Source organism: Lucilia sericata, unplaced genomic scaffold (genome assembly GCF_015586225.1).
Source record: "Lucilia sericata isolate MDLA Ls3-8-SP2 unplaced genomic scaffold, ASM1558622v1 Contig000214F_arrow, whole genome shotgun sequence".
Taxonomy (NCBI): domain Eukaryota; kingdom Metazoa; phylum Arthropoda; class Insecta; order Diptera; family Calliphoridae; genus Lucilia; species Lucilia sericata.
Genome location: NW_023994242.1, coordinates 1 through 20,642, shown reverse-complemented (window position 1 = coordinate 20,642; position 20,642 = coordinate 1). Strand labels below are relative to the sequence as shown.

The 20,642-nt window shown below is 33.7% G+C and overlaps 2 protein-coding genes across 2 annotated transcripts in view; both read right to left on the bottom strand.

The window, feature by feature from the left end:
• LOC119602209 (protein rolling stone) overlaps positions 1-12,130 on the bottom strand; it is a 30,814-nt gene extending 18,684 nt beyond the window's left edge. Inside the window, exon 1 of the mRNA XM_037953595.1 lies at positions 11,740-12,130. The gene's annotated coding sequence lies outside the window, so the exon portion shown is untranslated. The remainder of the gene's footprint in view (positions 1-11,739) is intronic.
• A 3,932-nt stretch (positions 12,131-16,062) lies between these two features.
• On the bottom strand, positions 16,063-20,637 carry LOC119602206 (protein rolling stone; the record flags this gene model as incomplete). The annotated part of the gene is made up of 3 exons (XM_037953591.1): positions 16,063-16,638; positions 16,784-16,967; positions 20,295-20,637. Coding segments are annotated over 3 exons (717 nt in total), but the record flags the coding sequence as incomplete, so codon positions are not given.
• Between the last annotated feature and the right edge of the window lie 5 nt (positions 20,638-20,642).

Genomic DNA, 20,642 nt, shown 5'->3' with positions numbered 1-20,642 from the left:
ACTAACTAACTAACTAACTAACTAGACTACTAACTAACTAACTAACTACAATAACTAACTAACTAACTAACTAACTAACTAACTAACTAACTAACTAACTAACTAACTACTAACATAACTAACTAACTAACTAACTAAACAAACTAACAACTAACTAACTAACTAACTAACTAACTAACTAACTAACTAACTACTAACTAACTACTAACTAACTAACTACTAACTACTACTAACTAACTAACTAACTACTAACTAACTAGACTAACTAACTAACTAACTACCTAACTAACTAACTAACAAACTAACAAACTAACAAACTACTAACTAACTAACTAACTAACTAACTAACTAACTAACTAACTAACTAACTAACTAACCTAGAAAGGGTTACAAACCTAGAAAGGGTGAATGGTATATAAGATTCGGCACAGCCGATTGTAGAACTCTTAACTGTTAATATTAAAATTATCACTATTTTCCTGATAACAGTTTCAGTTCATATAATCAGCTTATTTCAGAAACATTTGTTTGCAACTTTGTTTTGAAAAAAAAAAAAAAATTATAAAAATTAATACTTTCTTTTAAAATCCTCTTTATTTTACAGTACATTTAAAACCCATTTCATTTCAACAACAAAAAATACTCATTAAACCAAAATAATAACTTTCAAAAACTGAAATGTAATAAATCTTTATTCTCGCACTTTATACTAAGTACTTCTCAAAGAAGTACACACGTACATTTTTTCCAAACTTTTCTTAATATCAACTTCTACAAAGTTCAATTACCTTCTTATTAATATTTTTTCATTACGTTTTTTTAACTCGGAAAAAATAAAAAAAAAACATAATTCGTGTTTTAAATTAACCTTCAATGTCTTTACAAATTAAAACCTGACCATTGTAATTTTATATTAAATACTTTAATGAATACTTAATGTCACATTATAAAAAAATGAAAAAAAGACACTAATATAAAATTAGAGACCATTGAATAATCGTAAGAGTACTTTAGGTACTGTATTATTATATGTTTGATTATACCCTACAACACTATAGTGGAGAGACTATTATAGGCTTATATGGTGTTGTTATTGCCCATCTAAAATATATGCCAATATACTCAGAACCATACTCTTCTTCCGAAAAATACTATAACACTCACAAATCTCTTTAAATTGTTACAATTGTTATTCTGATTAAAATTTTAATCCGATAAAATTACAAAAACAAAGGTCCAGTGACCTATATTTTTTATGAAAAAGCTATGCTAAATCCGAATTCGGTCATGTCTGGTAGACGGTCGAGTTAAGTTTGAAAGAAAGTTTTTGGCCATATTTGAGACATTATAATAGCGTGAAGTATTCCTTATTATAAAAAATTGCTACTTCGTCTGAGAGTCCTATCCGTTGGCCTCACAATAGAGGTTATACCTCTATTATATCTAGTTCCTTCTTTCAGATATCTTATTCAAAAGTTTGCAACAACTTATAGTTTAGTTAGTTAGTTAGTTACAAATACACCTAGGCCTCTATCGGGACTGTTGTGCGCTCCTTAACCAGTGCCTCAGGTGGGAATCGAACCCACCACCTCCGATCTACCAGACTTGAACACTAACCTACCGGGAGCCACCGTAGTTTAAAAAACGATTTTGATTTTATTTTGCAGCAAATACTTTAACCGAAGATATTTCTCAAGAAATACTTAGAAGAGATATCCAAACAACTTTTCGGTAGAAATCTAACAAGTCGAAAAATCTGTTTTTAGTTTCAACTATAAATCCTTTACTTATATAGTTTTATGTTATCTAAGGCTTCCAGACAGAAGTCCGAGCAATAATGCAATGCGTACATTCGAATAAATATGACGCCAATAGGGGTTATCAAATTTACCAACAGGCAGAAGGAAATTATGGCATTATCAGGTGATAAAGATAAATGTAAGACTGAATTCTCTCACAGAGGTAAGCATTGCATCGTATGGTTATCAGGTCACTCGGGAGTAGTCGGCAATGAAAGAGCGAATATACTTGGTATAAAAGGAAGGGAGCTTGAGGGCCGAATTAAAAATTTGGGTGAGAGAGTCTTATAAGTCGCCTTGATAGTGCTATTATTCCGGATATAACATACCTCATGAACAATGATTGAAAAATTCAGGTAAACTGAGTTTCAGAACATCGAACGATAATACCATCATTGATCACTATATAAGGCATGATAGTGGCCTTCGGATTCGATGTAGTATTCATCCTCCAAACAAAATAACCTAAGGCCTCCCTAAAAACTTGTTCCGAAGGTGGCAAGTTTAAATAATATTCATTGATTAAATAACTGGGTCCAGAAACGTGCCATACAACGAGTGTAGACCTAGTAATCATAGTCGTAGAGCCACAAAAAGTGTACCCATAGATTTTAAAACGATCTGTCCATGTCCGTCGGCAGTTGCCGAAAGTGTGCAACTACAGAAAACGACAAAAACTAGCACTATATAGAACCATGATTACCTTGTCTTGTATGGGCTAGAATGGGATATACCTGTAAACTAAGATAATCCTTGTTTTTCAGCTAGTCACACAGAACATAAAAATATCGATCTTACATGTTATCAGCTGTCAGCTGACAGCCTTAGAGCCGCTATTACAACTCTTTAGACTGAATAATATGCAACTTCTTAGAATACTCTAATGCTTTTATCGATATTGCGATAAAATTTTAAATTTCAAAACCATATTAGTCACTCTGCCAAAGTCTCTCGATCCCTTATTGGATCTAGTTTATGGACTTTCTTCAAAATCAAATTTATATCTTAAAAAAATGGTATGTATTTGAAAATTGTTATCCTAAATTACCTTAAGTTCAGTACATATGTATGTAATTGAACCCAGCCCCTAAATACCACCAGCTTTTGGTCATTAAAAAGTATAGTTGGGCAAGATCAATCGATCATATATTGTAATATTGACTTAATATTGTAGAAAATCTTAAAAATTTACAACTTTTAACATTTTAAAATTTAAACCTACTCTCAAAAATATTTACAACAAAATTTTAAGAATTTCATTGCATTTATCGACATTAATATCTTATCTTAACCATTAACCAAAAATATTTTTTTTTCCTCAATTTATCTTAAAGGCAATTTAATGCCATTTCTGTTTTGTATATATTTATACCCTACACCACTTTAGTGGGGAGGGTATATTGGGTTTGTGCTGATGTTTGTAACGCACAATAATATTGGTCCTATACCCACCTTAAAGTATACCAATCGGCTCAGAATCATTTTCTGAGTCGATTTAGCTATGTCCGTCCGTCCGTCTGTCCGTCCGTCTGTCCGTCCGTCCGTCCGTCCATGTAAACCTTGTAATCAAACTACAGGTCGCAATTTTGAAGATAATTCAATGAAATTTGGTACATGATCTTCTATTGTCCCAGGGACGAAGCCTATTGAAAATGGTTAAGATCGGTCCATTATTTCACCTAGCCCCCATACAACTGAACCCCCCAATAGGGCTTGTAATCCTTGTAATCAAACTACAGGTCGCAATTTTAAAGATAATTCAATGAAATTTGGTACATGATCTTCTATTGTCCCAAGGACGAAGCCTATTGAAAACGGTTAAGATCGGTCCATTATTTCACCTAGCCCCCATACAACTGAACCCCCCAATAGGGCTTGTAATCCTTGTAATCAAACTACAGGTCGCAATTTTGAAGATAATTCAATGAAATTTGGTACATGATCTTCTATTGTCCCAGGGACGAAGCCTATTGAAAATGGTTAACATCGGTCCATTATTTCACCTAGCCCCCATACAACTGAACCCCTCGAATAGGGCTTTTAAAACTTTTAATCAAACTACAGGTCGCAATTTTGGAGATAATTCAATAAAATTTAGCACATGATCTTTTATGGTACCGAAGATGAAGCCTGTTGAAAATGGTTTATATCGGTCCATTATTTCACGTAGCCCCCATACAACTGAACCCCCGATTAGGGCTTTTAAAACTTGTAATCAAACTACAGGTCGCAATTTTGGAGATAATTCAATGAAATTTGGCACATGATCTTTTATGGTACCGTAGACGAAGCCTGTTGAAAATGGTTAACATCGGTCCATTATTTCACCTAGCCCCCCATAAAACTGAACCCCTCGAATAGGGCTTTTAAAACTTGTAATCAAACTACAGGTCGCAATTTTGGAGATAATTCAATAAAATTTAGCACATGATCTTTTATGGTACCGAAGATGAAGCCTGTTGAAAATAGTTTACATCGGTCCATTATTTCACCTAGCCCCCATACAACTGAATCCCTCGAACAGGGCTTTTAAAACTTATAATCAAACTACAGGTCGCAATTTTGGAGATAATTCAATGAAATTTGGCACATGATCTTTTATGGTATCGTAGATGAAGCCTGGTGAAAATGGTTTACATCGGTCCATTATTTCACCTAGCCCCCATACAACTGAACCCCCCAATAGGGCTTGTAATCCTTGTAATCAAACTACAGGTCGCAATTTTGAAGATAATTCAATGAAATTTGGTACATGATCTTCTATTGTCCCAGGGACGAAGCCTATTGAAAATGGTTAACATCGGTCCATTATTTCACCTAGCCCCCATACAACTGAACCCCTCGAATAGGGCTTTTAAAACTTTTAATCAAACTACAGGTCGCAATTTTGGAGATAATTCAATAAAATTTAGCACATGATCTTTTATGGTACCAAAGATGAAGCCTGTTGAAAATGGTTAATATCGGTCCATTATTTCACCTAGCCCCCATACAACTGAACCCCCGAATAGGGCTTTTAAAACTTGTAATCAAACTACAGGTCGCAATTTTGGAGATAATTCAATGAAATTTGGCACATGATCTTTTATGGTACCGTAGATGAAGCCTGGTGAAAATGGTTTACATCGGTCCATTATTTCACCTAGCCCCCATACAACTGAACCCGCCGAATAGGGCTTTTAAGTTCATAATTATGTTTAATATACTCATATCTCGACAAAAAGCTGCAATAACCAAGTTGTATACAAGACTTGATGACCCCCACGAATTCCATAATAATAGGTTCTCATATGACGCTAGCCCCTATGAAAAGCCCCCATCAAAATTTCTCTTAAATGTCCACAATTTTATTCAACAATAAACGGCTTAAGTATGTATATCTAAGGCAAGGTACAATTCAACTTAAATGCTTTATTATGGCAACTAAATCACATTATATTTTTGTCAAAGGTGTAGGGTATTATATGGTCGGCCTCGCCCGACTATAATTTCTTACTTGTTTTCTGAATGTAAGTATGTCAATGAAATATTTTGTACAAATTCTTGTGGCAAGTTTAAACGTTTTTATCTAAAGAAATAAATCATTAAAGTAATATTTGGCATAGACTATAATTGTTTTTTAGTTGTTGTCATTTTAGGAATACAAACAGTTTTAATACCGAAATTTACCTTGAGTATAAATACGTACATATGTTTGGACATATGTACTGGGGGAAACACTAATTGACCGATCATAAACATATTTATTATTTATTAGTAGAAAAATATACTGGAATATTACGACCTTAGTAATCATTGTTTAAAACACAGTGCTTGTCCCCTATATTAAGATCGGCTGTGTGGTATATGACCCTTCCCTCTATTACTTTACTGAGGCGATTGAAGCTTAACATTACTTAAATATTAGCAACTTTAGCTTATATATACCTTCTAAAGGATCTCTGAATGAAGTTTAACTGGGACTTGTTAATGACCTAAGACATACTCTTAATTGGGACTTCTTATAGATCTAGTATTTCACTCTGGAACTTCTTTGCAACTCTGGATTAAATTGGGCTTCTAAAGGATTTTTGAATGAAGCTTAACTGGGACTTGTTAATGACCTATAACATACTCCTAATTGGGACTTCTTATAGCTCTAGTATTTCATTCTGGGACTTCTTTAAGATCTATGATTAGAGCCAAACTCTTAAAGTCGTACAATTAAAGCTTAACTGGGACTTATTAAAAATCTACAATTAAGGATCCATTTTAACTTCTTAATATGTTTAAGTTTAATTGGTAGTTTTGAAAGATCTCTCCTAAAGATTGAAAATAAACTGAGAGTGTATTTTTCTTAGAACTCTAAGATTAAAGCTTAACTGGAACTTCTTAAAGATCTACGTTTAAGGTTTAACTAAGACTCCTTATATAGCTTGACTGGGACTTCTTAATATTTTTTTAAAAGAGAAGTTCTACGAATGAAACTTATCCTAATCCTTAAAGCTTAATTGGGGCTTTGAAGCATACGCTAGACTTTCTCAAGCTTTCTTAAAATCTTTAATTGAGCTAAATTCCGACTTCTTAAAGATCTTAGGTTAAAAAAGATCTACAGGTATAGTTTCACTGTCACTTTTCAAAGATCGCCGAAAAATGTTTAATTATGTTTTCTTTAAGATCTACGATAGAAGCTTAATAGAATCTTCTTAATATTCATTCGAGAATAATAACATTCGAGAATAATATACATAATTGGATATTACATAGAGTTTCACTACTAAAGCTATAGAGTGGTCTATTTCATAATTTCGATAGAACCTGCTATACAACTTTGAAAGCTCCTGACTTAAAGGTCAAACATTGATCGGAAGATAGGCAGTTGATCTTTATAGAAGTCATTAATTATTATCTATAAACTTTCTAACTAACATTCTTTCCAAACTCCCTATTTTCCTTTATTCTTCCTAGACACGAAGTTGACAGGCAAAAAATAACATTTTTCCCTGAGATAGCGCTATCAGGGAAGAGCTATTTTTCAATGTTCTTGTAGTCCACTGTTTACATTAAGCGATGGAGTAGTAAATTGGCGAATGAAGACATATAGGAAAAGCTAGGCTGTCGGAATATTAAGCTGGAAAAGTGGCAGGTTTTTTAAGCTGAATTCTTCTAAATGGGAAAGATGCCTATTGGAACGACTGTTACCACCATTCACAACAAGGACTTCGCACTTCCAACAACGGTGTCCACAAGATCACTAGCCACAACAGTGAAAAAAGACAAGTTATATCAAATCGAGGAGGTGATCATCAACCCGCTTAATTGGAAGGGATGTTACCACTAGCCCCAACAAGGTCATCGAAGGTCATCAGCAACGGTGTCTATGACATTATTAGACACTACATGCTAAATGGAGGAGTCAAATCGTAAAAGCGAAGATGTGAACACCAATTTACAAGTAAGCAGTTTATAGGAGTGTTATAATCATTTTCCAATAATTTTTCAATCTGAAATATTTGACCTTAATATTCGTGGCAATACCGGAATTTTCGTCAGTAGGTGACGCTTCTCTCATTGATTTCTTACACTACCTATAGGTCAGACAATATAAGAATGATCTAATATTATCCTAGTTTAGGTCCAGGCAGAAACCACACCCAGATCTGTTGCAATTACGTTGATGTCTTTAAAAAGTACTCAGACTCCTTGGAAGCTCATGACATATTAGCAAATATCACAATGTCGAAACGGAGAAATACATAATTTCATCACTATACATAATCCCGAAGGACCTCCTTGTATACGAGGATAGTGGACGAATTACGATTCAAGGATCCCTTAAATCTGACAACTAACCGCGATAGGTCAACAGCCTCAACACCTACTGGTCCCGCATTGACCGCGACGTCCCCAATATATACACAGTAAGTGGTTAGGGTCCTCATGATAACCACAACAAATTCAACTGTCCAGCCCACCCCATTTATGTACTAATCCAGTAGAAGTAAATTGTATAGTTTAAGGGGTTACAACAACAACGAAGATCATAAATTTAGGAAAAAGTGTTTGAACTATAATACATGATAGCAATTTTTTGGCGTCATAATTGTACGAATTAATATTAGTCACACTTAAACTTCTCTAAATGCTTGTAAATTTTAAAATATTTTAATATGGCGCTTACAAAAAAAACAAAAATTAATAATAACGAAATTAAAACAGCACTTTACTCGTACAACTGGATTTAACATTTACGCGTTTTTTCCACTAATTTCAACTTGTTTCTTTTTCAGATTCTGCATTTATTTTTAAACTTCAATTCGCATTTCTTTTTTTTTAAACAGTAAATGTTGTCTTTTTTTTATTTTTTTGGTAATTTATTTTAACGTATGTCTGGTTTTGAACTCAATTCTTTGTTAAAGCTATTTTTTGGGTTTTTGTACACTACCAAGTTGTTATTTATTCCCTCCAAATTTGAATGGTGGCCTCAAGGTAAAATTGTTTTGTTTATGTGTGCAGACCAAAATAACTATTGTTATGTTTGTCTGTCTGTTTGTAATTTTTTAACAATTAAAGCTTTTTAAACACGCTTGCGCTTTTAGCTAATGTTTGATGTTAAGATTCCTATAGTTTGATTAAAATTTGGAAAACATAAAAATATTTTAATTAATCCATGAATATGCTGAACTATTTAGGTTGTTTTTTATACAGCTTGGTTATTGAAATTCAAAATGGTCAATCAATGATATCATTGAAATTACATGATTTAAATATAAATCCAATAATAAATATTTAATTCAAGATTTAGACAGCTTTAAAATTATTCTGATCGATCGAACAAATAAGTTTATACTTAATTAATGAGAAAATCATCATACTATAGACTAGACTGTAGACTAGACTATAGACTAGACTATAGACTAGACTATAGGCTAGTCTAGTCTATAGTCTATTCTATAGTCTAGTCTAAAGACTAGACTATAGAATAGACTACGGACTAGACTATAGACTAGACTATAGACTAGATTATAGCTAGACTATAGACTAGACTATAGACCAGACTATAGACTAGACTATAGACTAGGCTATAGACTAGACTATAGACAGACTATAGACTAGACTATAGACTAGACTATAGACTAGACTATAGACTAGACTATAGACTAGACTATAGACTAGACTATAGACTAGACTATAGACTAGACTATAGACTAGACTATAGACTAGACTATAGACTAGACTATAGACTAGACTATAGACTAGATATACTAGACTATAGACTAGACTATAGACTAGACTATAGAGACTAGACTATAGACTAGACTATAGACTAGACTATAGACTAGACTATAGACTAGACTATAGACTAGACTATAGACTAGTCTATAGACTAGACTATAGACTAGACTATAGACTAGACTATAGACTAGACTATAGACTAGACTATAGACTAGACTATAGACTAGACTATAGACTAGACTATAGACTAGACTATAGACTAGACTAGACTATAGACTAGACTATAGACTAGACTATAGACTAGACTATAGACTAGACTATAGACTAGACTATAGACTAGACTATAGACTAGACTATAGACTAGACTATAGACTAGACTATAGACTAGACTATAGACTAGACTATAGACTAGACTAGACTATAGACTAGACTATAGACTAGACTATAGACTAGACTATAGACTAGACTATAGACTAGACTATAGACTAGACTATAGACTAGACTATAGACTAGACTATAGACTAGACTATAGACTAGACTATAGGCTAGACTATAGACTAGACTATAGACTAGACTATAAACTAGACTAGACTATAGACCAGACTATAGACTAGACTATAGACTAGACTATAGACTAGACTATAGACTAGACTATAGACTAGACTATAGACTAGACTATAGACTAGACTATAGACTAGACTATAGACTAGACTATAGACTAGACTATAGACTAGACTATAGACTAGACTATAGACTAGACTATAGACTAGACTAGACTATAGACTAGACTATAGACTAGACTATAGACTAGACTATAGACTAGTTATTTAACAAAAGTTTATAAGTTAGGAAAAGTACTGAATACGTGGGTATTTTTCGATATCTAATAAAGGCCTGCACAAGACACACGATATTTTTTGTCGCAACAGATCTGGCTATGATCATTCTTATATTGCCATGAGTATTGAGGTCAAATATTTCAGACTGAAAAATTACGGAAAACGATTATAACAGTCCTTTAAACTGCTTACTTGTAAATTGATGATTAATTTCGTTTTTAAGCTTTGACTCCTCCTGGTTATTAATGCCCTAGACAACGTAGCTGATACTTCATTGACCTTGTTGGGGCTAGTGGTAACATCTTTTCCAATAGGTAATCTTCTTCGTATTGATGATCACCTCCTTGATCTGATATAACTCGTCTTATTCCACAGTTGTGGCTAGTGAGCCTGTAGTTCGGAGTCGTTGTTTTGGATGATGGTATCACTCGTTTTAATAGGAACGTTTTCCATTTAGAAGAATTCAGCTTAAAAGGCGAATTATTCTTCCCAAAGTTAGTCTTGGAGTTCTGGTCAATAACTGCCACAAGAAGAGTGACCTCAGAGTTATTTTTAGTGCTAAAACCTGCCATTTTTTCAGCTTAATATTCCGACAGCCTAGTTTTTCCTGTATGTCTTTATTCGCCAGTTTACTTTTCCATAGCATAATGTAAACAGTGGACTTCAAGGACAGTGAAAAATACCTCTTCCCAACTTTGGTTAGATTTCACCTACCAACTGCGTGTCTAGGAAGAATAAAAAAGGGGGAGTTTGAAAAGAAAGATAGAATGATCAAGTGCCCATCTTTCGTTCAATGTTTGATCTCGAAGTCAGGAGCTTTTCATGTACTTCAACTGAGCACAAAACTATGTTCTCTCGAAGTTGTATATATAGCCCATTCTATAGCTTTTATCGTGGATCTCTATATGATATCCAATTATATTATTTTCGAATGTGTCCAATCACAGGAATATAGTTAGTTAGTTAGTTTGAAAGGAGGATGTACATACATATATACATCAAATCCGAAGAAATACACCTAGACCTCTATCGGGCCTGTTGTGCGCTCCTTAACCAGTGCCTCAGGTGGGAATCGAACCCACCACCTCCGGTCTACTAGACTAGAACACTAACCACTAACCCACCGGAGGCCACACAGGAATATAAGTAGACCCACATCTTTAAGAAGTCGAAGTAAGGTAATTATCGAAATTAGATTTAGGTAAATATCTTGCGAACAAGGGAATTTTCGATAGAAACTTTGACCCCAAATAAATACAATTTACACTGTAAAGTAAATAGCCCATTGTCACATAACTAACAATTATTTGGGCGTTTAGTTAATTTAAGCTTATTATTCGCTTTTTTAACATTTAACACAAATTATTTAAACAAATTTTTAATAATTTAATTATACAATTAACCAGTATAGCTGACATTGAAGGTAGCTGTCAATATTAATGTCGCTATGTAAACGTCTATTTACTTATTTGTTAGACAAGCCATTTTTGTAACTTATACCATTTTGTTTTTGTTTATAATGAATTCATACTTTAAATGTCTGTTTGGTTACCACTATTAGCCAGTGATCGGTAACAACAACCACAACTCTAAGTAGGTCAATTACATGCAACAATAAACTTCCAATAGATTTGTTTAAAGTTGTTTTTTTTTGTTCAGTTTTTGTTTTAACAATTTACTAACTGTTACAGAAACATTATTGCTAATGTTTTTGTTGCTGTTATTGTTATTATTAATTTGATTTAAATATCAGAAACACTTCTTTTTGACCATTTGCTTTAAGCTTAAAGAAGCAACAATTATTAGTTGGCTTACAACAAACACCAGCCAAGCGATTAACCATTCCAAAAATAAAAACAGGCTCGTATTATTACCAATCAACCTACCAACTCTTTACACACGATCTAACTCCAAACAGCTGTTTTAGTTTTTTTTTTCTTTCTTTATTTTCAATTTTATTGCGGACTTTTTATTTCAACTCTGAACTGATCACTTGTTTTGAACTTTGTTTTTAATGATAGATCTTCATTATAACGATTTAATTAACGCTCTTATTTCTGTTTTACTCTCTTTTAATGCTTTAACTTTAAGCTTTTTTTTTTTGTTAGCACACACACCTGTCTGTAGTTTTTTTTCTCAATTCAAACGAACGCGCTTTATTTTTATACAAAAAAAAGTTTTATTTCACGCGCGTTTATTAACAGACAGCAGAATCCGTGCGATCTACGTTAATCAATTGCAACTTATCGTTACCACTCTCAATCACAGACTGACTACTTGAATGTCAAACAAAAACTGATTTTGTTTACAAACCACCGCAACAACAAACAGCACTACCACTAAATAAAATATCACACGCGACCACAACTACAGACATAGAGATCAAACAAATATCAAATTTTGTTATGATCATACACTTAAAGAAAAATTTTGGTTAATTAGTGGTTAATGGTGGTCTTTTTCATCCACTGGGTAGACTTGAGAACGGTCTTCCACTCGCCCCTGAATTCTTCTATGAAGAAATCAGGTAGCAATCTTTCTACATGGCTGAGCCGGTCCATGCACAAGCACTTTGCTAAAGAGCTCGAGCTATCTAATCTCTTGTCAAGTGATCACGTTGCGGAAAGCCAGGTTGAAAAGTACCAGATGAATCGAAAGAGAGGGGCCAACGAAGACCTCAACATCGCACCCATTGAATCTATAATCTTGGGATCAACGCCGAGATAGATCAATAGGTATATGCACAGTCATGAGCGACGCCGTAGCGTCCCCATCTTCTAACGATCCGCACAGATGGAGGAAAATTGCCGATAAAACAAAGATTAAACATCGTCACCAAACCGTTCAAAAACCATCGGCATACTTAAGTATGCAGCCATCAACCTTCTTACATCATCCATCTTCTCCAATACTTCCGTCTCTTCCAACACTTTCATCTTTTCCATCAAATACATCATATCCAACAGTCAACACATCATTTTAAGGATCAATTATTGCATTATCAGCTCATTCCTAACATTTTATTCCACAGCCTTCCTTGTGGTTTGTACCGCTCTTACCAACTATAAAAGAAACTTATCTTGAAAAGATATTACTACACCGTGAATCAAACCAAACCATCTGTCCCTTCCCGCGATTTTGGGTATAAACCACAGCTACTACGTGGATCCCGAAGGAACCTCAACCAACTGACCAGACAGGACAAAGTCTTGTAGGAAACTGGCCACCCGTAGTACCAGATTATGTGGTTCTCTGGTTAGACTCCATGTCAAATTATTGAAGGAAAGGCCGAGGATAGATTTGATCATCACCAGTTTATAGTCCCGCAGACTAGAGGTATTGGTAGCACCTCTATACCCCGGGATTGCAATACACCAAGATGGAGTTTATCATCAAGAAAACTAATTCGGAATTCTAATTCTTCCATGATCTCTAGTATGTTATCCTTCGATAAATCCTTTATATCGTGCAGTAAATAGGTTCCTGGAGAGCTAAATCTATACAACGCTAGGTTTGGCCAGTGATAGAAAAACTGAATGACATCTTTCTCTTGACCATGAAAGCTTCTGCAGAATTCATTTCTTGCAAGATTCAATCTTCTGACATGGATTGGATCTGCTGGTAGTCACAATTGATAGTCTAAATTGTTTATGCTCTGTCCTGAATCGAGCTTCACTTCCCTAGCAAGTGAAGCATCATGCAACGATATTATCCGTTAACTTTTGATGGCTCAGAATCTAGTACAGTCCCACTACGAAATGCTTTACCATATCATTAAGAGATCCCAACATTCAAGGCCTCAGTTCGATATACATACATATTATAAGCACCAACGGGCGGTTAAAATGTCTGTCAATTTAAAAGAAACCTATTCACGCACGCAAGAGTATTAGTTTCAATTCTTCTGAATTATACAGAATTGATTCGGAAAAGTCTCTGTAAAAAACGGTTCGGAGTTGAATATGGTCGTATGGCCAGATTGAGTCTTCGCTCCAGTAATCATTAGAGCTGAGGTAAGAGAGATTCCATCAACATTTGGGAGGATTAAATTGTTTATAAATCATCAATAACAGTTCACCCAAAAAATAGATTCCAAACACGATGGGGTATAAACAAGGTGAAAGGTCAAAGATGAAAAATCCAACTAAATTTGTTGGGATTGATATCAACAAGGACCATACATTTCACAAAATCGCAACAATGGTCATTATACGTTTTTTAGAGTGTACTCCTAACAGAAACACCATTAAATGTATTTTATTTTTGTTATTTTAGCTGTTCTCATAATTTTGTGGTTGTTAACAACAACAACAACAACAAAATATTACTTGTTTTTTTAACTGCCAAATTGAATTGTATCACATCGTATTTTACATACATACTTACCTAAATATATACATGTTAGTATTTGCTAAAACAGAAACGTCATCAACATCAGATCATCGTTATTGTATTTGCTTAACTTTTTTCATTAGTATTCACTAATGAAGATCATCTACTTCATAATGATGAAAACGTCACTACAATTTGTGGATTGTGGACTCTGGTCTATTGTTTGTGTTCATCATTCATTTGTTGGTTGTTGGTAAATACAGGCTTAAACCACATAATATAAACAACAATATTTACCAAACAATTGTGCGAAAAAAACTAAGTTCTTGTTTATATTTGAGAGTAAGCTTTTTGTAAGAGAGTAGTTGTTGGAGTACAAATTAACCCATTCGGAGATAATCAACAAAATTAATTGAATGCTTTTCTACTGAAAATCTATTAATCGAAAGCTTTTCTATTGAAAATTTTCGAAATCGAAAGCTTCTTAATCCAAAGCTCTTTTGAAATCTTTTCCACTGAAAACTTTTCTCTTTGAAAAAGTCGCTATTAAAAACCTTTCAATCGAAAGCTGTTCTATTAAAAAGCTTTCAATAGAAAGCTTTTCTATTAAAAACATTTTAAACAAAAGCTTTTCTATTGAAAACCTTTAAAACGAAAGCTTTTCTACTAAAAAAAAAATAAATTTTCGAAATCGAAAGCTTCTTAATCCAAAGCTCTTTTTAAATCTTTTCCACCGAAAACTTTTCTCTTTGCTCGTAGCTATTGACAAGCTTTCTATCGAAAGTTTTTCTATTGAAAGCTCGATTGAGATCTTTTTAATTGAAAACCTTTCAATCGAAGGTTTTTCTATTGAAAATCTTTAAATCGAAAGCTTTTCCATTAAAAAGCTTTCAATCGAAAGCTTTTCTATTAAAAATCTTTTAAACGAAAGCTTTTCTATTAAAAACCTTTTAAACGAAAGCTTTTCTATTGAAAACCTTTAAAACGAAAGCTTTTCTACTAAAAACCTTTCAATCGCAAGCTTTTCTATTAAAAACCTTTCAATCGAAAGCTTTTCTATTAAAAAGCTTTCAATCGAAAGCTTTTCTATCAAAAACCTTTCAATCCAAAAGATTTTCTGTTGAAAACCTTTTAAAGCTTTTCTGTTGAAAACCTTTCAATCGAAAGCTATTCTATTGAAGGCCTTTCAATCGAAAGCTTTTCTATTGAAAACCTTTCAATCAAAAGCGTCTTTATTTTTAGCTTAACAGTCGATAGATTTTCTATTGAAAGCCTTTCAATCGAAAGCTTTTCTATTGAAAGCCTTTCAATCGAAAGCTTTTCTATTGAAAGCCTTTCAATCGAAAGCTTTTCTATTGAAAGCCTTTCAATCGATAGCTTTTTTATTGAAAGCCTTTCAATCGAATGCTGTTCTATTGAAAGCCCTTCAATCGAAAGCTGTTCTATTAAAAGCCTTTCAATCGAAAGCTGTTCTATTGGAAGTCTCTCAATCTTTCTGTAAAGCTGTTCTATTGAAAACCTTTCAATCGAAAGCTTTTCTATTGAAAACATTTCAATCGGAAGCAGTTCTATTAAACTGAAAACTTTTATGTTGAAAAGCTTTCAATCGTAAACTTTTCTATTGAAAACATTTCAATCGAAAGCAGTTCTATTAAACTGAAAACTTTTATGAATTGCAAATGAATTTCTTCCTAGGGACAATATTGTTTCCAGACTCTCTAAACGAAATATGGAATAATTTAAGAAATGTTTAATACTATAAAAATTTATTTATGTTTTAAAAAATATTAATTGTATTTAGTAATTTAAGGAACAAAATAATTATAAATATTTTAGTTTCACTAAATTTTAATACATTTCGTACTACTTACTTTAGTAATTAAATAAATGTGTATAAATGATTTGACAAAATGAGATATTAAAGTAAAATAATAATAATATTAAAATACACCATTTCCAATGGGGAAATTTTAAAATAAATTCTCAGACATAAAATGTATTTGCACACATTATTTATTGATATTCAAAAGAATATTGAAAGCATTTCGTTCGTAAACAGAATCTTTTCTTTTGCTGCAAATGGAAATGGTGTAAAAAATAACTTAACAACAAGTTAAATATGTATGTAGGTGCTTGTACAAATTATAATAAAATATGTGGCAAGTATTTTTTAAAAATTTGATAATGACAAAACAATGAAGATAATTATAAATATGATGTTCGATGATAATCATGATGACACTAACCGAGAGAATAATGATGATCAAATTAAACCAACACAATGAGGTGACCAGACAACACTCATTGTACGATGTAAGAAACGTCTTAATTTGTAGACCACAAACAGTAGAATCGAATAAATACAATATAAACCGAAAACGCCAACAAATGTCTCTACACCACGGACGGGTATTGTCCAATCCAATAGCGGATAAACATAATGATTCCCATACCTTGATCGTACATTTTTTTTATTAAGGCAAATTGTTTATGAGGGAGAGAAAGAAAAAAACAACATCAGTAATTAAATAATTAGTTATAATTGTGTTATAATTCACAGATTCCAAATGTGAATTCGTTTGTACAACAAGTACTTACTCATCAGTACCGCCACAGAAAAAATAAATTAACGTAAAGAAACAGAAAATTATGGGCAACAGCATGGCATAGAGGGTGTGCAGCAGCCGCACCGGAAATGCAACAATCAAAAAATCCACCAGCATAAACACGGAATTAAGGCAGTGTGTTACGAAACTAATGATCGGAAATCGTGAGGGTTTATCTAGAAAAATAGTAGTTAGAATTAAAAATTAAGAACAGGAAATTGAAAAAAAATACAATAAAGAAAATAATTTCTTATTCCAAATGTGGTTAAATAAAGATGTATAATTTTGTATACAACAATTACCGAATTTTGATTAGAAATAGGAAATACATATATTGAAATCAAACTCCAATATAAAATTCTGTTTAATTAAGATTTTTTCTAACTTTTAATAGAGAAATGTCTAAGATTTATTTAGGATATCAGATAGAGGCACTCTTTGTCCGGATATTGCAGTTCAGATTCTCATAGAAAGTACACTGGATAAATATATTAAAAATAGCATTTAGAAAATTAAGTTACTAATGTAAGTAGTACAACTGTTCTAAAAATCGGTCACTTTTTTCAGTCAAATATGGTTTTATTTCGCATCTTAGCCTTATTTTAGGGAGAACAGTTTATCTATCTTCTATGGACCGTTTAAAGTCTACATTTTATTTCGAAAATTTATCATACAAAATATGTAATAAAAGAAGGGTCCTCAAGGTCCATATGAATATTTAGGGACAAAATGGGCGGACTGGATATAGTGGGCGTGGCACCTCCTATATAAAGTAAATATTAAATCAGTATATTTGAGAAAATTAACAGTTAGAGTCCACAAATTATGTCGAAACCACTATAGTGTTCATAAGTAAAAAATTGGTGGACTAGCAATAGGGGGAGAAGCAACTCCCATATGAATTAAATACAAAAATCGTTTTTCTCGGTCTTGGAAAATCCCATATGAATGAAATACATCATTTCGTTGAGAAAATATTAGAGCTAAAATGCTTAAATTTTTGCACGAACAACTTTGGCATTCATGTGAATATTTGGATAATAAATTGACGGACTAGCAATAGGGGGCGTGGCACCTCCCATATGAATTAAAAACAAACATTTGTTAATCTGGGAAACTATAAGAGCTAGAATCTTCAAATATCCTACAAAGAACTTTAACATTTCTCTGAACATTTTGGGGTAGAATGGGCGGACTTTCATTGGGGGACTTGGAACCTCTCGTATGAATTAAATACAAAAATTCTTAGCTCGGAGAGTATGCATGAAAAACTTTGACGTTTATGAAAACATTTGGAAAAATTCTCGAACTTGCAATAATTGGGCGTGACATATCCCATATGAAGTTAGTTAGTTAGTCATTCAGTTAATTAGATAGGTAGTTAGTTAGTAAGTTAGTCAGTTAATCAGATAGGTAGTTAGTTAATTAGTTAGTTAATAGTCAGTTAATTAGATAGGTAGTTACGTTAATAATTAGTAGTTAGTTAGCTAGTTATTTAGTTAGTTAGTAGTTAGTTAGTTAGTTAGTTGGTAGTTAGGGTAGTTAGTTTGTTAGTAGTTGTAGTTAGTTAGTAGTTAGTAGGTAGTTAGTAGTAGTTAGTTAGTTAGTTAGTTGGTAGTTAGTTAGGTATTAGTTAGTTAGTTAGTTGTTAGTTAGTGTTAGTTAGTTAGTTAGTTAGTTAGTTAGTTAGTTAGTTAGTTAGTAGTTAGTTAGTTAGTTAGTTAGTTAGTTCGTAGTTAGTTAGTTAGTTAGTTAGTTAGGTAGTTTGGTAGTTAGGTTAGTTAGTTAGTTAGTTAGTTAGTTAGTGTTAGTTAGTTAGTTAGTTAGTTAGTTAGTAGTTAGTTAGTTTGTTCGTTCGTTCTTGTTCGGTCGTTCGTTCGTTCGTTTTTTTTCGTTCGTTCGTTCGTTCGTTCGTTCGTTCGTTCGTTCGTTCGTTTTCGTTCGTTTCGTTCGTTCGTTCGTTCGTTCGTTTCGTTCGTTCGTTCGTTCGTTCGTTCGTTCGTTCGTTCGTTCGTTCTTTCGTTCGTTCGTTCGTTCGTTCGTCGTTCGTTCGTTCGTTCGTTCGTTCGTTCGTTCGTTCGTTCGTTCGTTCGTTCGTTCGTTCGTTCGTTCGTTCGTTCGTTCTTTCGTTCGTTCGTTCGTTCGTTCGTTTTCGTTCGTTCGTTCGTTCGTTCGTTCGTTCGTTCGTTCGTTCGTTTTCGTTTCGTTCGTTCGTTCGTTCGTTCGTTCGTTCGTTCGTTTTCGTTCGTTCGTTCGTTCGTTCGTTCGTTCGTTCGTTCGTTCGTTCGTTTCGTTCGTTCGTTCGTTCGTTCGTTCGTTCGTTTCGTTCGTTCGTTCGTTCGTTCGTTCGTTCGTTCGTTCGTTCTTTGTTCGTTCGTTCGTTCGTTCGTTCGTTCGTTTCGTTCGTTCGTTCGTTCGTTCGTTCTTCGTTCGTTCTTCGTTCGTTCGTTCGTTCGTTCGTTCGTTCGTTCGTTTCGTTCGTTCGTTCGTTCGTTCGTTCGTTCGTTCGTTCGTTCGTTCGTTCGTTCGTTCGTTCGTTCGTTCGTTCGTTCGTTCGTTCGTTCGTTCGTTCGTTCGTTCGTTCGTTCGTTTCGTTCGTTCGTTCGTCGTTCGTTTTTCGTTCGTTCGTTCGTTCGTTCGTTCGTTCGTTTTCGTTCGTTCGTTCGTTCGTTTCGTTCGTTCGTTCGTTCGTTCGTTCGTTCTTTCGTTCGTTCGTTTTCGTTTCTTTCGTTCGTTCGTTTTCGTTCGTTCGTTCGTTTTGTTCGTTTCGTTTTGCCTTTCGCCCCTCGAGCTCGCGAGCCCTGCTTTTTTCGCGAAAGATGGGCCAAAGAAATTTACAAAATGCTCATGAGGACCACTTGGAATGTGGATATCGTTTAGAGAAACATTTTTACTTTACTACTTTGTCTTCAGGAACCCAATTCTATGGAATATTATCTAATTTAGGAGAGCAATAGAATGTAATTGGGAGGTAATTTCAACTGCCGAGGCGAATGCTTGCAGAATGCAGGACTGTCTACGTAGTTGTTAATGGTCGACGACTCGAAATTTTGTTCTCTGTTTCTCTCGGCCGTATCCTATCATTTCATAATTTCATTTTGAAACAGTGCAGGCATAAGGAAATCTGTTGGACATCAGTTACAGTATAATTTTTGAACAGTGTAGACTAAGATCGCGAAGTAAAGTGTTTGCTACTTAGTTTTCTCTTATTGGTAGTCGAATTCGGAAATTCATATTAAAGCTTCGTGCAGGTAATATAAAATCGGTCTCCCTACTTTTTGGCGATCATATTTCTCTGAGTCTAAGACTTTTTTTAACAGAAATATAACCCATATTGTATAGGAGTTTGGTGAATGTACGTACGCCTAACTTTACCTCCAGACTAGTCGGAGGCTTGGAGCTTTTACATATAATTTTTTAATTAAATATATAGCATTTGAATCTAATTAATCATTACACGATGGTAGCTACTTTCGATTTTAAAACAAATTACAATAACTTACTCATTTTCCCATGCAAAAATGTCCAATAGATAGTTGTAATTACCAGCGCCAAAGGCAATGCAACATCATGTAACAACCAGTATAATTTAATAAGTAACGGGGACTTCCCCGTTCTACCATGACCTTCACACAGATCCGATCTCACGGAACCCAAATCAAAGTGCCAACGTGTCACTAGAATAGCAGCCAATAGTTGTGTTAGAGAACACAGTATAATGCCCCAATTTGTTAAGAAAATAAAATATTTGCCATCGCAAAATTGTAAAATTACACAGGCTAAAAAGACAGCTATAAAAAATAGTGCCCATATCCAGCGATAACATAAAAATAACCAGCTTCTCTCGCCAC